Here is a 12888-nt window from a genome sequence, read left to right as displayed (position 1 = left end):
CGCCCGACCAGGCCCCGGGCCCCGCCGCGCATGCGCCGCCGCGGGCGCAGCTGCATGACGTCACCCGCCGCCACCGCCCCGCGCCCCGCCTACCCGAGCGAATGGGCGGGGCTAATACAGGCCACGCCCCTTTCAGACCACGCCCCCTCGTGTGGGCTTCTTAAAGGGGCAGCGTCCCTTTTTTTCCCGCCCGCAGCGGCGACACCCGCGTGTCCCCCACAGTGTCACCCCACCGCCCCCCCACAGTGTCACCCCATCCGTAGGCAATGTCACTCCATCCATGGCCCCAGCAGTGTCGCGCAGCCCTGTCTCCAGCTGTGTCCCACCCASAGTCACGTCCCCCACCYGTGTCCCCTGTCCCCAGCCCTGTCGCCCCCAGCTGTCACCCCTGTCCCCAGTCATGCCCCCCAGTTGTGTCCCCCAATTGCAGCCATGTCCTCAAGCCGTCCCCTATCCCTGCTCGTGTTCCCTGTCCCCAGCTGTGTCCCCTCAGCTGTGTCCTGTATCCATGGCGGTGTCCCTTCTTTCCAGCTGTGTCCCCAGATGTGACCCCTATCCACAGCCGTGTCCCCTGCTCCCAGCCATGTCCCAGCTGTGATCTACATCCATAGCTGTGTCCGTAGCTGTGCCCTCATCCACATCCCGTGTCCCGTGTCCCCAGCCCTGTCCCCAGCCGTGTCCCGTGTCCCCAGCCGTCCGTCCGCTGAAGCCACACGTGGCAGGGGGTGACACGTCCTCACCGTGTGACCCCCACGGGGGACCGGCTTCCTCATCGCCTCCAAACCCGCATCCTCCCCCGCCTCTGTCACCTCCCGGGGGTGCCCGGGGGCCACCCCCAGCTGCCGCCTTCCGCGGGTCCGGTGTCCGGGGTGTCCCAGGTGAAGGGGTGGCTCCACCTCGTCCCTCCCCTCGGCGCCTTCCTTGTGCCCGTCACTGGGGATTAGCGCAGGGACAGCCCCGGGCTTGGGGACAGGCACAGGGGACAGGGCCAGCCGCCACCTCGCCTGGATGTAGGAGGCCTGGCCGGGGGCGAGGAGCGAGGGTGACATCGCCCATCCCTGCGCTGGGCGAGGACGGGGACCCCCCCGCGCCCCCCCTGCCCTCGGGGGCACCATGAAGGACCGGCTGGAGCAGCTCAAGGCGGTGAGGGACCCCCGGCGTGGGSAGGGGACAGGGACACCCYCTGGGGGCCCCTCAGGAGATGGGTGACACGGGGATGGGGGTCCCCGAGACCCCACGCCATGGCGGGTGGGGGCTTCACGGGGATATGGGGCCGCAAAAACCAAACCCGCGGTCACGGGGTGGATGTCAGGATGTCACCGAAATGTCACCCCGCGGTGCTTGGGGTGTCGCGGGGACAGGGGGACCTCAGACCTCATCACACGGTGGGTTGGGGTCTTGGGGACACCCCAGTCCCGGGTGGGCGGGGACACCACAGGCCCCACCCCAGGGTGCGCGGGGGTGTCACGGGGGTCATCCCATGGCAGATAGGGGACCCTGCGCCCCTCTATGATGGGGGTGACAGGTGGGAGGGGCCGGGAGGGTSATCCCGGTGCGGTTTGGGGTACAGCGGGGGTTTTAGGGTGATGTGATCCCCCCTAATGGACTCCTGTCCCCCCCCCGACGCCGTGGGGTGTAATGGGGAGACACCAGCCCCACCCGGGCTGTGGGGGTGGGTGTCCATCCCGCGGGGGGGTGGCAGTGGATTTGGGGTGCCCGCACCCCGTCCTGCACCCCACACTTCCCCATGTTCCCGCCACCAGCGCTTCCTTCTCCCTTTTCCCGCTGCACCGTGGGGCCCCGCTTCCCCTCGCTCCTGGGGTCACCCCCCACTCCCCAGCATCGCCTCCCCATGGATTGTGGGGGTCCCTGCAGCCCCCCAACTCGCGGCTGGGCCCCCAGCCGTGGCAGGGAGGCTTGGCAGGGATTTACCAGGATTATGGAGCCATCAGATAAAGCCCTCAGGGGGGAGCGAAGGGATTAATTTTATTTTTACTCCAGCAGCAGGAGGAGGGGGGTGGAGGGTCCCAGCYTGGGGTCTGTCCCCCTCCCCAGGACACCCCAACAACACCGCCGGGGTGCTGGTGGAGCTGAGGGGGTCAGGGGAGGTGGAAGGGCTGGGATTGGGTTTTGGGAAGGGCTGGATTTGGGAGCACGTGGGTGGGGGCCCGGGCATGACACCAGGGTGAAGGGCACCAGCCACCTTTGTGCCACCCAGGGCTGCCCCAGACCTGCTGCTGGGCCACGGTTTGGGACACAAACCCTCTCCGATCCCCATCCCATCGCTGTCCCTGTCCCCTCCCTCTGGCCAAGCCCAGCAATCCTTTAATTCCTGGCCGTGCGTGGCCAGATGTGAACTGGGCTCGGCCCCCCCGGCTCTCCCCCGCTGCAGATGTCCCCCCCTGTGCCACCACATCCCCATGGCCACTTCCCCCGTGTCTCTTGTTACCCCCGGGGGGGCCCTGGGAGGCAGTGGCAGGGCAGAGGTTCCTCCTCCCTGAGCGCYGTGTCCCAACAGAAGCAGGATGCGGACGATGAGGAGGAGCTGGAGATCGCTGTGGACAACACGGCGTTCATGGATGAGTTCTTCTCGGAGGTGAGAGAGGACTGGCAGCAGGGCTGGGGGGTGCAGGACTGCCTCCTAATCCCCCCAAAATCCTCCCGGGCGTGCCCAGATCGAGGAGACCCGGCAGAACATCGACAAGATCTCGGAGAAYGTGGAGGAAGCCAAGAAGCTCTACAGCATCATCCTCTCAGCCCCCATCCCGGAGCAGAGTGAGTGCRGTCACRGTGTCCCCACACCCTTCCYGGGTCATGGGGACCCTCCYTGGGGACATTCCCGAGGTGGCTCACACCCCTGATCCCACAGAGACCAAAGATGACCTGGAGCAGCTGACGGCAGAGATCAAGAAAATGGCCAACAGTGTCCGTAACAAGCTGAAGAGTGAGTGGCCCCGTCCTCAACCCCACGTCACGGGTGGCCCTGTCCCTGTGGGGACACTGGGATCATGGGGACTGGCAGTGGAGATGGTTCCTGATGGCTTGGGGTCTGGCTGTCTCCAGGTATGGAGAGGAACATCGAGCAGGACGAGGCACGATCCTCCGCCGACCTCCGGATACGCAAGTCCCAGGTGAGCTCCGGGAACAGGGCTGTCCCCATCCAGCATCCCCATGTCACATCCCATGTCCCCCATGGGCTGGGGATGTGTCATGTCCAGGTTTCCCCAAGCCTTGTGTCTTTAACACTTTGTCCTGTCCCCTCAGGGCTGGGACATGCTACATCCTGGGTSCCCTGGGTTTCATGCCACTGTCTCCACTCCCAGTGCTTTGTCCTAAATCCCTGGATCGGGGATATGCCATGCCCGGAGTGACTGGTCTGACTGGTCACYGATCTGTTCCCATCCCCAGCACCCCATTTTGTCCCCCAGGCAGTGTCAGACCTCTGTCCTTGTTCCTGCCCCTGTGAAAATGGCCCTTAGGGACACGCCATGCCTGGGGTGTTCCGTGTCCTCACCCCCAGCACTGGGTCCAGTCCCCCAGGGTTGGGACTTGTTGGGCTGTCCCCATTCCCACRTCCCTGTCCCCATCCTCACATCCCTGTCCTTGTCCCCAGCACTCGGTCCTGTCCCGCAAGTTCGTGGATGTCATGACCAAGTACAACGAGGCGCAGGTGGATTTCCGGGAGCGCAGCAAGGGCCGGATCCAGCGCCAGCTGGAAATCAGTGCGTGACCGTGCCCCACGGGTGGGGTGGGTGGAGCCTGGCCCACCAAACCACACCCCTTTTGTCAAGTGGGAGGAGCCAACCCTTATAACCCCTCCCCTCTGGCCAAGTTTGGTTATGTGGGTGGAGCCAGATCACACAGACTCCACCCATTTTTCGGAGTGGGCGTGGTCTGACCCCACCCTGCTCCACGTGCCTGCAGCCGGCAAGAACACGACAGATGAGGAGCTGGAGGAAATGCTGGAGAGCGGGAACCCCTCCATCTTCACCTCGGGGGTGAGCCCTGACACTCCGGGGGACACAGCGGGGACACAGGGCCACGCCTCCCCGCTGACACCCCCCTGTCCCCGCAGATCATGGACTCGCAGATCTCGAAGCAGGCGCTGAGCGAGATCGAGGGGCGGCACAAGGACATTGTGCGCCTGGAGAGCAGCATCAAGGAGCTCCACGACATGTTCGTGGACATCGCCATGCTGGTGGAGAACCAGGTACGGGGACACGCAGGGAGCTGCCCGTGGGGACAYGGAGATGGGCAGGGACCTAAATATGGGGTCACAGGGACAGGTCATGGGGTCACAGGGATGAACAGGGACCTGTGGATGGGGTGAAGAGGGACAAGACAGGGTGACCAGGGACAATCAGGGACCTGTGTGTGGGGTCAYAGGAGCACTGAGTGGCCCAGGGACCCGCACAAGGGGACCCAGGCATGGAGCAATGTGGGGCAGGGTGATGACCACCGCACACGGTGTCCCCATGGGGCCACCCAGCACCCCGCAGTGGCCTGGAGAGGACACAGGAGTGCCCCCCACCCTGCGGTGGTGCCGTCCCCTCTCTCAGCCCCTCTCTGTCCCCCCATGCTGCGCGAGGAGCCGCCGCGTGCCCCGGGAACGGGTGAGTACCCGCGTGTGCAGCTGCGCCACGCGCTGTGGGRCCGTGCCACCCTGTCCCCACCAACCCTGTCCCCTCTCCCGCAGGGTGGGCTGCTGGATAATGTGGAGAGGAGCACGGAGGCGAGCCGGTGCCAGGGCCAGGCGTGCCAGGTGGGTGGGTGCCAGCACCCCGGGGTGCTCTCAGAGTCCTTCCCCGCTCTCCGTGTCCCCCGGGTGCTCCGTAGGGAGCCATGATCGACCGCATAGAGAACAACATGGACCAGTCCGTCGGATTCGTGGAACGGGCCGTGGCTGACACCAAAAAGGCTGTGAAGTACCAAAGTGAGGCCAGGAGGGTGAGACAGATTGACAGCCCTAGTGTCCCCTCCGTAGCCCCCCAATGTCCCCTCTGTAGCCTCCCAATGTCCCCTCTGTAGCCCCTAATGTCCCCTCTGTAGCCTCCCAATGTCCCCTCCGTAGCCCCCAGCATCCCAGAGGTAGCCCCAGTATCCCCCTCAATGTGCTGTCACATATCCCAGTGTTCCCAGCATCTCCCCACACCCTCCAGCAGCCCTGAGAGCCCTCTGTGTCCCTCAACCACCCCTCATGTCCCAAAGAGTGCCCCAATGGCTCCCATCCACCCTCAGTATCTCCCCATATCCCCAWATAGCCCAGTCACCTCCTGTCCCACTCAACCACCCCTCGTGTTCCCCAGCTGACCCCAATGACTCCCACCTCCCCCCAGTGACCCCATGGGGGGTTGKCACCKCTGTCCCTCWCWGTCCCTCTCTGTCCCACTGGGAACCCTGAGTCCCCTCCCACCCTCAGGTGTGATGAGCTGGTGAGGGCTCAGCCCCTCCTGCCCTGTCCCTGGGATCAGCTGCATCTCTGGCTCTTCAGGGCCTCTCGGTGTCCCCACGTGCCCCCCACATGGGACAGGTGTCACAGCTCCCCCATCTCACCCCTGTCCCCCCCAGAAGCTGCTGATTTTGGTGGCAGTGGCCGTGCTCTTGCTGGGGACAGTTGCCCTCATCATTGGACTCTCGGTGGGGCTGAAAACGAAATAGCCACTGGGTCAGGGGTCTGTAAGTGTTGGGGGGCAGGGGACACCCAYTGTGGGGACATGGAGCCCTGAGGGGTTCCTAATGTCATCTCCAGCTTTGGGGGCTCCAGTGCTTTGGGGTTTGGGGCTGTTAAGGGGCTGGGGGTGTGCTGGTCTTTAGTCTCCTCAGGTTTGTTGTGCTCGGGGTCTGTTTTTGGAGTTTGCAGTATTTGGAATACGCATTTTTTGAGGGTCTGCAGTGTTCGGGGGTCTGTGATGCTCAGGGGTCTCTGGTGCTCAGAGGTCTGTGCTGTTTGGGGTCTGCAGTGCTTTGGGTCTGCGTTGCTCTGGGGTCTGCGGTTTTGGGGGCCTGTGATGCTCAGGGTCTGTGCTGCTCAGGGCTCTGGATTTCGGCTCTTTCCCACACCCATCTCTGCCATCCCTGCTCCCTCCTTCCTGCTGCAGCCCCATTCCTTTCCCTGCCGGTGCCTCCAACTCCCCTTTCCCTTCTCCAGACGTTCCCGACCGTCCCAGCGGTGTCACCTCCAGGCGGGATCCTCCCGGCACCGATCCCGGACCCCTCCTCTCCCTGCTTCTCCCGGATCTGCTGCTCCCAATCCTCCGTGTCCCGGTTCCCACCAGTTTGGCACGGCTGCCTTTCCCGCCCATCCGGGTGGCCCCGCTCTCCTGCTGGTCCCCAGGACCTGCCCCTCGTGTCCCCATGGGAAGTGGACAGCATTCCATCCGTGGGGACGTGGCTGCTGATGTCACAGCCCCGGCGAGGGGTGACAAGGACAYAAATACGAGGGCTGGACTCTCACCYGTGTGGGCATYYGGGTGGCATGAGGGMGGGAATAGGGACAGAACAMGTGGTTTGCTGGCACCCTGTCCCCTTTTAGCTTTGATGTCTGGGCGGGTGGATGTGTTCACCATGGATATTTAATTCCCTTTGTAATAAAATCCCGGCTGATCCCGCCCTTGCCTCCTCTCCGTGCTGGCACCGGGAACACACAAAGCCACCGGCATGGCTCCGGCCTGGCTCACGGTGTCCGGGAGTCTGGGGGCTGGACCGGGAATCTGGGCCCCGTTTCCCGGTGCTGTAGGACACGAAGGGTGAGCATGGGGCTGGGGACACCCCCAGTCCTTGGGCCCTGCCCACACTGTCCCCCCCATCAAGGTTTTGGGTAAGTCACAGCATTTGGTCATCTGTCCCAGGGGACACAGTCACTGTCACCTGCCTGTGCTACACGCAACCAGCTCCCACCTGCCCCGCTCCTTCCCTGTCCCCCCTCAGCCCCTGTCCTTGTTCCTTGTCCCTCACCCTACCCCTGTCCCTTCTCCTCCCTCCACAGCCCCTGCCCTTGTTCTCTGCCTCCCTCCCCATTCCTTGTCCCCTTCCCCAGCCCATCCCTTCTTCCCAGCCCCATCCTTATCCCGTCCTCCTCCCCAGCCCATTCCCTGTCCCTGTCCCTGTCCCTGTCGCCCTCCCCAGCTGTGTCCCTGTCCCTGTCCCCTCCCCAGCTGTGTCCCTGTCTCACATTCCCCGTCTCCCCGAGCAGAAGAAGATCATGATCATGTTGTGCTGCATCATCCTCGCCATCATCCTGGCTGCCAGCATCGGGAGCATCTTCGCCTGAGCCCTCCACCCGCTGCCCTCCAGGTGACAGGGACAGGGCTKGGGGTGGCACAGGGGGTCCCTGGTACCCCCCAATCCCAGGGAGGGGGTTTGGGCCTTGGCAGGGTTGGATTCACTCGGTGGGCGTCCCCAGGTTGCCACGCTGGGGAGGGATGGGGACAGTGACAGCACTGGGAGCCGTGTCCCCTTCCTTGATGTCACCTCMTTTTCCTCCCCACCACAGGTGGCCTTTCCCCCTCCTGCCCCCCGCCCGGATGATCCATGGGAGAGACCCCGGCCGAGCCCTGATCCCCGGAGCCCCGAGGACATCCCACGTGTCCCTGGAGGAGTGGAGCCCACCTGCCGTGCTCCCCCCTCCCCTCCCAGCGCCAAGGTCCCCTCGCTCCTCCTCCTCCTCCACTCGGGTGACAGTCGGTGGCCGCTGTGACAAGCAGCCCCTCCTCAGTGGCACGGAGYGGCCGGAGGGGCCGTGTCCCTCTCTGAGGGGGACAAAGGGCTCTGCCTTGCCGGGGCAGCCGGAGGAGCCTCTCCCTGTGCTTGGAGCTCCTTGGATGTGCAGCCACCCATGCTGGAGCCTTCCTCCTCAATAAAGAGCTCACCCACACTCTGCCTCGCGGCTTCATCCTCACCCATGGATCCCCCAGGATGCTTCCAACTCCATAACCCATTTTGGGATAAAGAGCCTCGTGCCTCAAACCCTGATCCATTTATCTCCCAACTCCAAATCCCCAAACTCCAAACTCTGGGATGAAGAGCCTCCTGCCTCAAACCCTGATCCATTCAAGCCCAGGATGATCCCAGCCCTGCATTCCCAGCTCCAAAACCCACTCTGGGCTCTTGTGGAAAAGTTTAATTCCAAAAGGAATCAAATCCAGCCACTCCTCACACTCTGTGCTTTAAGAAAAACTTGCCCCAGTAGCGTCCCTTGAGCTCCAGGTCRTAGGGGCTCAGGTATTTCCTCATCCCCAACATATTGGAGGCCACCACGCGCTCAAAAGTCCAGGGATTTTGGTTGTCCAGCCTCTTCCTCTCCTCTTCCTGCCGCATCTCCTGGAGGCTCTCCCGGCTGACAGCAATGGCTGGGAAGGGCAGTTTTTGGGCCACCCGGGTGAGGAAGGGCTTGACCTCTCCGAATTCACAGTGCCCACCCACCTCCACCACCAGCCTCCCRCTCTTCACCGCTGTCACGTAGTGGTCGATGGGGCCCTTGCCGCCCCCCATCCGGTGTCCCAGGCTTTTCCTCGTCACCGACTTGTAGGGGGCAGGCACACGCCACACGGCGAACATGGATTTGGGGTCGATGCTGCGGCCGATGGTCAGGCGGATCATCTCGAAGTGGCCCCAGTGCAGGTACCCCCCGCCCAAAGCCTGTGSGGGGACAGGGTGGGACAGCTCAGGGACACRGGGATRGGCACGGAGGGTCCCGTGTCCCGCCCAGCATCTGGAATGCCGCCCCTCCATCTGTTCGCTGCCTGTTCCCGCTCACCAGGATCCCGTACTGGCCCTGGGTGAAGTCAGTGGCCACCTGGGACGGCCCACGGATGTCACGGAGCCGCCGGGGCTCACGCCGGACCTTGGGCACCGCCGGCACCTTGTCCATGAACTTSAGCTTCGGCCTCTCCGGGAAGGTGATCCCTGCCGGGGGACACCGTGTGAGGATCACCGGGATCCTCGGGAACAGAGCAGCGTGTACCCCGCCACACCCGCGGGGCGCTCCCGCTGTCCRTCCCCCTCACCGCTGTAATCCGGAGGCAGCGCGAACTTCTTGAGTCCCGCCCGGGGAACGGCGACGCCGCCGGGACCTGAGAACAGAGCGGGGAGGGGTCACCGCCGTGTCAGCGCCCGGGAGAGGCAGAATGATCCCGAAGTGCTTTCCGTTCCCGAACTCAACATCGCCCCAGGCCACCACAGCCCAGTCGGGAATCCCACCCAGCCGCTGCTGTCAGCTCTTCCACCCCCCGGGCTCCAGGCGCTTGAGAAGGTCCCCCCGGCCCTCCGAACCACCCACAAAGCACGGGCGACCCYTCGAAGGGCGGCCGGGCCCCCCTGACCTGCCCCGGCCCGGAGCGGCCCCGGGAGCCGCCATCGCCACATCGCCGGGACGCGCCGGAAGTGCCGCCACACGGTCCGTCCGCAAACAAGCGCCGCCCGTGCTCCGGCCGGGAACCGCGGCGGGAACATTAGTTCCGTCGGGAAMCGCGGCGCTTATCGTTCCCACCCCCCCACCGGGCAGGGGTGGCGGGCGGCGGGACCCCCTCGAGGGTCCTTTAGGGGCGTCAGAAAGTGCTGCAAGTGGGGCTGGATGTACTCCCGGCCTTTGCGTTGGGCCGGTGCACCGGTTTTGTGGGGATGGGGTGAATGTTCTTCCCCGTCGCGCTGCGTTTGGATTCGGGATGGGCGACCTGCGGCTCTGACGCCACARAGGCGGTGAGGCAGGGCTGTGACATCACACAGGTGTCCTCGCYTGCACCACTGTGACATCAGCACCGTGTCTCTACAGGACTCCTATCATCACCCCCTGGCTCCCAGTGCAGCCACCATGGGATGTGGGTGAAGCCATGAGTTTCCTGCTCCCCACACTTGTGCTGGTGGTGGCCACCACGGCCGTCCTGCTGGCCAAGCGCATTTGGAAGACATGGAAGCACCCCAGGAACCAGGCCACGGGATTCCAGTGCAGCCGAGCAGCCCCAGTGGAGACCCCTCCCCACGGCCCCGCTGCCCCCGGCAGCCGCCTGTACATCCCCTGCGGCTGCAGCCCTTGCTGCACCCCCTGTGCGACAGCGGCCCAGGAGCTGCAGGACCTGGTGACCTCGCTGTGGCCHGGGATGTCCTTCCCACAGGACTCAGAGATGTGGCGGCTGTCGTGGGAGGACCTGGAGCAGCTGCTGGAACGAGGCCACCTGCCCTGCTGCACCTCCTCCTGCTCCTCCGAGAGCCYCTGTCCTTCCCAGAGCCCCAGCGAGGGCTGCCCGGCTCCGGATGGAGAGGATCCCACGGACAAATCCTGCTGCTCCCTCGAAGCTGCGGGCCTGAAGAGAAACTGCTCCTCCTTGAGCATGCACGTGGCCAAGAAGAGCCTGGAAGTGAAGCTGGGAGCCCAGCCCGTTGCTGTGAGGCGCTCCCAGGAGCAGCTGGTGCAGCAAGAAGCCTCATCGCACTCCTCCGAGAGCCTCCCGCCCTGCTCCAGCCTCAGCTCCTGCCACACTCTGGACGGAGAGGACGCCACCGACAGCTCGGCGTGCTCGCTGGCATCCTCGGGGATCAGCGGAACCCGCTCGGCCCTCAGGATGCACGTGGCCAAGAAGAGCCTGGAGGTGAAGATGGGRGCCCGGCCTGCTCCGGTGAGGAGCTCCCAGCAGCAGCTGGAGCAGCGGGAAGCGTCCCGGAGCCACCGCTGCCCCATGCACGGCTCCCCCGATGCCACCGTGCCCCCAAACGGGAACAGCCAGCCCTCCAAATCAGAGAGGATCCTCCAGAGGCAGAGAGAGCTGGAGTTCCCCTATATCCGGGGAGCTCCTCCGAGGCGCATGAGGCTCCTGTTAGCAGCTCAGATACTTCTGAAGATGCTCTGTTTTAAATAAATCAGCATTTCCCCCCAAGAACTGAGTTTGGGATGGGAACCTATGGGTTCCTTTCTTCCCGAGAGCTGGGCACAGCGCTGGGTTTGGATTCGGGATGGTTTGGTCCCTCCTCAGTGAACTTGCAGTGTCCCCTACAACCCCCTGATGGCTCCTCCTACGCTGGGTACGGGGGGAAAGGACCTTGGAGGTCCCCAAATCTCTGTCAGTGCCCTCCTTGTGCTCGCCCTGCCAGTCTCTGTCACCTGTGGCCACCATGGCTCTCGGTGACAGTGCCAGCCGCTCTCTGGGAAGCCGAGTGGGGAGCTGACCCTGGAGCTGACCAGCACTGATGGGGATGAACACCACCCTCTTGAGCTGTGGGACCACTCTGGAGGTGGGAAAAGGCCCCACATGTCCCTGAAGGAGATGTGTAGRGCAGGAGTGAGGGGACCCTGTCATCCCCAGGGGAGCAGGGGACACCACTCTGAGCTGGGTGACACCYCCAGCCCCAATTCCACTCCATTCCACAGCTCCTCCAGGACAGCACCCGCTRCAGGAATGTCCTCTGCTTGTCTGGAGCACTCGTGGCTCATGCCAGGCCCTTCTGCCTCCCTGAGGAAATGGGGAGTTCCTCCCTGAGCCCTGGATTCCCCTCGGGAGCTGCGGCTCTGGGTCTCACGTGCCCTGTGAACCCCTTGGGATCTCTCCATAAGGGATTCCCAGCAGGGGAGTGTGGKCTTGTCTGAATCAGGGCAAGGTTCAGGAGTGTCCTTCATGAATTTTGGGGTACAGGGGGTGTACAGTACCGGGGTGTTCATTATTCCCTGATTTTGGGTTTAATCCCCTGCCTGTAGCCCATGGCTCCTCCTCACGGCTGGACACCCTAAAAGTGGGGGATGAAGCCAGTGCAGGGGAAAGTGGAYRGGGTCAGTRTGGGGGRWYCCCYYCYKSMRSWRGGRRSMRRWYCMRGRRGGRWTYCAMMMCYYCCCYKSCYKGGGAAGGAGGTCCRGGGGTGGCAGTGCCCAGCTCCGCGTTGTGGGGACCGCCCCCCCGTCCGTGCCCCCGCTCTGCGGGGAGGAGCCGCARAAGCTTAATGGCCCTTGATGGATTTTTCTTCCTGGAACTCGCGGCGGGGATTTTTGTGTTGGGTTTTTTGTTTTTTTTTTTCCCCCTCCTGCTTTATTTTTTTCTTTCTGCCCTCCTGTAAACACAGCGTGGAGCTGGAAGGGGCGGGATTTGGGGGGAAACACGCAGCTTGGGGGGCTTTTAGGGGAGGGCTGGCACCTGGATTTCCTCCCTTTCCTGAGGGTTTGGGATGAGCATCCTTCACCAGCGGGGACACAGTGCCCTGGAACCCTGCCCRGAATGATGGGGGGAGCAACACTGGGAATCTCCCCCCACCCCACACAGCCCCATGGAGCCGGGGGATCCCATGGAGCACCTTCCCACCCCATGGAGCCCCTTCCCACCCCATGGAGCATCTTCCCAGCCCACAGAGCATCTTCCCACCCCATGGAACACCTTCCCACCCCATGGAGTGCCTTCCCACCCCATGGAGCATCTTCCCACCCCATGAAACACCTTCCCAGCCCCACGGAGCACCTTCCCACCCCATGGAACATCTTCCCATTCCATGGGGCATCTTCCCACCCCATGGAACATCTTCCCACCCCATGGAACACCTTCCCACCCCATGGAACACCTTCCCACCCCATGGAGCGCCTTCCCACCCCATGGAGCATCTTCCCACCCCATGAAACACCTTCCCAGCCCCACGGAGCATCTTCCCACCCCATGGGGCATCTTCCCACCCCATGGAACACCTTCCCACCCCATGGAGCATCTTCCCACCCCATGGAACACCTTCCCACCCCATGGAGCATCTTCCCACCCCACGCAGCCGGAATGCCCGACTTTCCCCCCCCCTCCGGGTTTCGGGGGGCTGTCCCTTCCATCCCCCCGTGTCCCCCGTGTCCCCGGTGGGTTGGGCGGTGCCCCGGGGGGGGATGCCGCAGCCGCTGACGTCACGGCGCTCAGCCAATGGGCGCGGGCCGTGCTG

At 64.2% G+C, this 12888-nt stretch overlaps 3 protein-coding genes across 5 annotated transcripts in view; 1 reads left to right on the top strand and 2 right to left on the bottom strand.

The window, feature by feature from the left end:
- The window catches only part of PATL1 (PAT1 homolog 1, processing body mRNA decay factor), an 8354-nt gene extending 7473 nt beyond the window's left edge, over positions 1-881 (bottom strand). Inside the window, exon 1 of the mRNA XM_057377300.1 lies at positions 741-881. Coding sequence (XP_057233283.1) covers positions 741-773 — 33 coding nt within the window. The 5' untranslated portion in view covers positions 774-881. The remainder of the gene's footprint in view (positions 1-740) is intronic.
- STX3 (syntaxin 3) lies at positions 840-7868 on the top strand. Of its 3 annotated transcripts, none has more exons than XM_057377310.1 (11): positions 840-1143; positions 2519-2596; positions 2676-2775; positions 2870-2944; positions 3064-3131; positions 3614-3722; positions 3925-3998; positions 4076-4210; positions 4837-4947; positions 7193-7293; positions 7493-7868. In XM_057377310.1, exons 1-10 carry the CDS (start codon positions 1114-1116, stop codon positions 7268-7270), a joined length of 858 nt encoding a protein of 285 aa, XP_057233293.1. In that variant the 5' UTR covers positions 840-1113; the 3' UTR covers positions 7271-7293; positions 7493-7868. The 3 variants fall into 3 exon arrangements, 2 of the variants coding, with proteins under 2 accessions (XP_057233293.1, XP_057233292.1); XM_057377309.1 differs by lacking the exons at positions 7193-7293; positions 7493-7868 and adding exons at positions 5569-5676; positions 6149-6214; XR_008966075.1 differs by lacking the exons at positions 7193-7293; positions 7493-7868 and having other exon boundaries at positions 4076-4613; positions 4697-4898.
- Positions 7869-8104: 236 nt separating this feature from the next.
- Positions 8105-9401, bottom strand: MRPL16 (mitochondrial ribosomal protein L16). The gene is made up of 4 exons (XM_057377311.1): positions 9321-9401; positions 9006-9071; positions 8756-8904; positions 8105-8637 (listed from the first exon to the last, which is right to left on the bottom strand). Exons 1-4 carry the CDS (start codon positions 9361-9363, stop codon positions 8152-8154), a joined length of 744 nt encoding a protein of 247 aa, XP_057233294.1. The 5' UTR covers positions 9364-9401; the 3' UTR covers positions 8105-8151.
- Positions 9402-12888: the final 3487 nt, after the last annotated feature.

This window comes from Malurus melanocephalus, unplaced genomic scaffold, assembly GCF_030028575.1.
Source record: "Malurus melanocephalus ecotype Western Australia unplaced genomic scaffold, MMel_1.1 scaffold_310, whole genome shotgun sequence".
NCBI lineage: Eukaryota > Metazoa > Chordata > Aves > Passeriformes > Maluridae > Malurus > Malurus melanocephalus.
The sequence above is the reverse complement of the archived record's forward strand: the minus strand, read 5'-3'. Positions and strand labels throughout refer to the sequence as shown.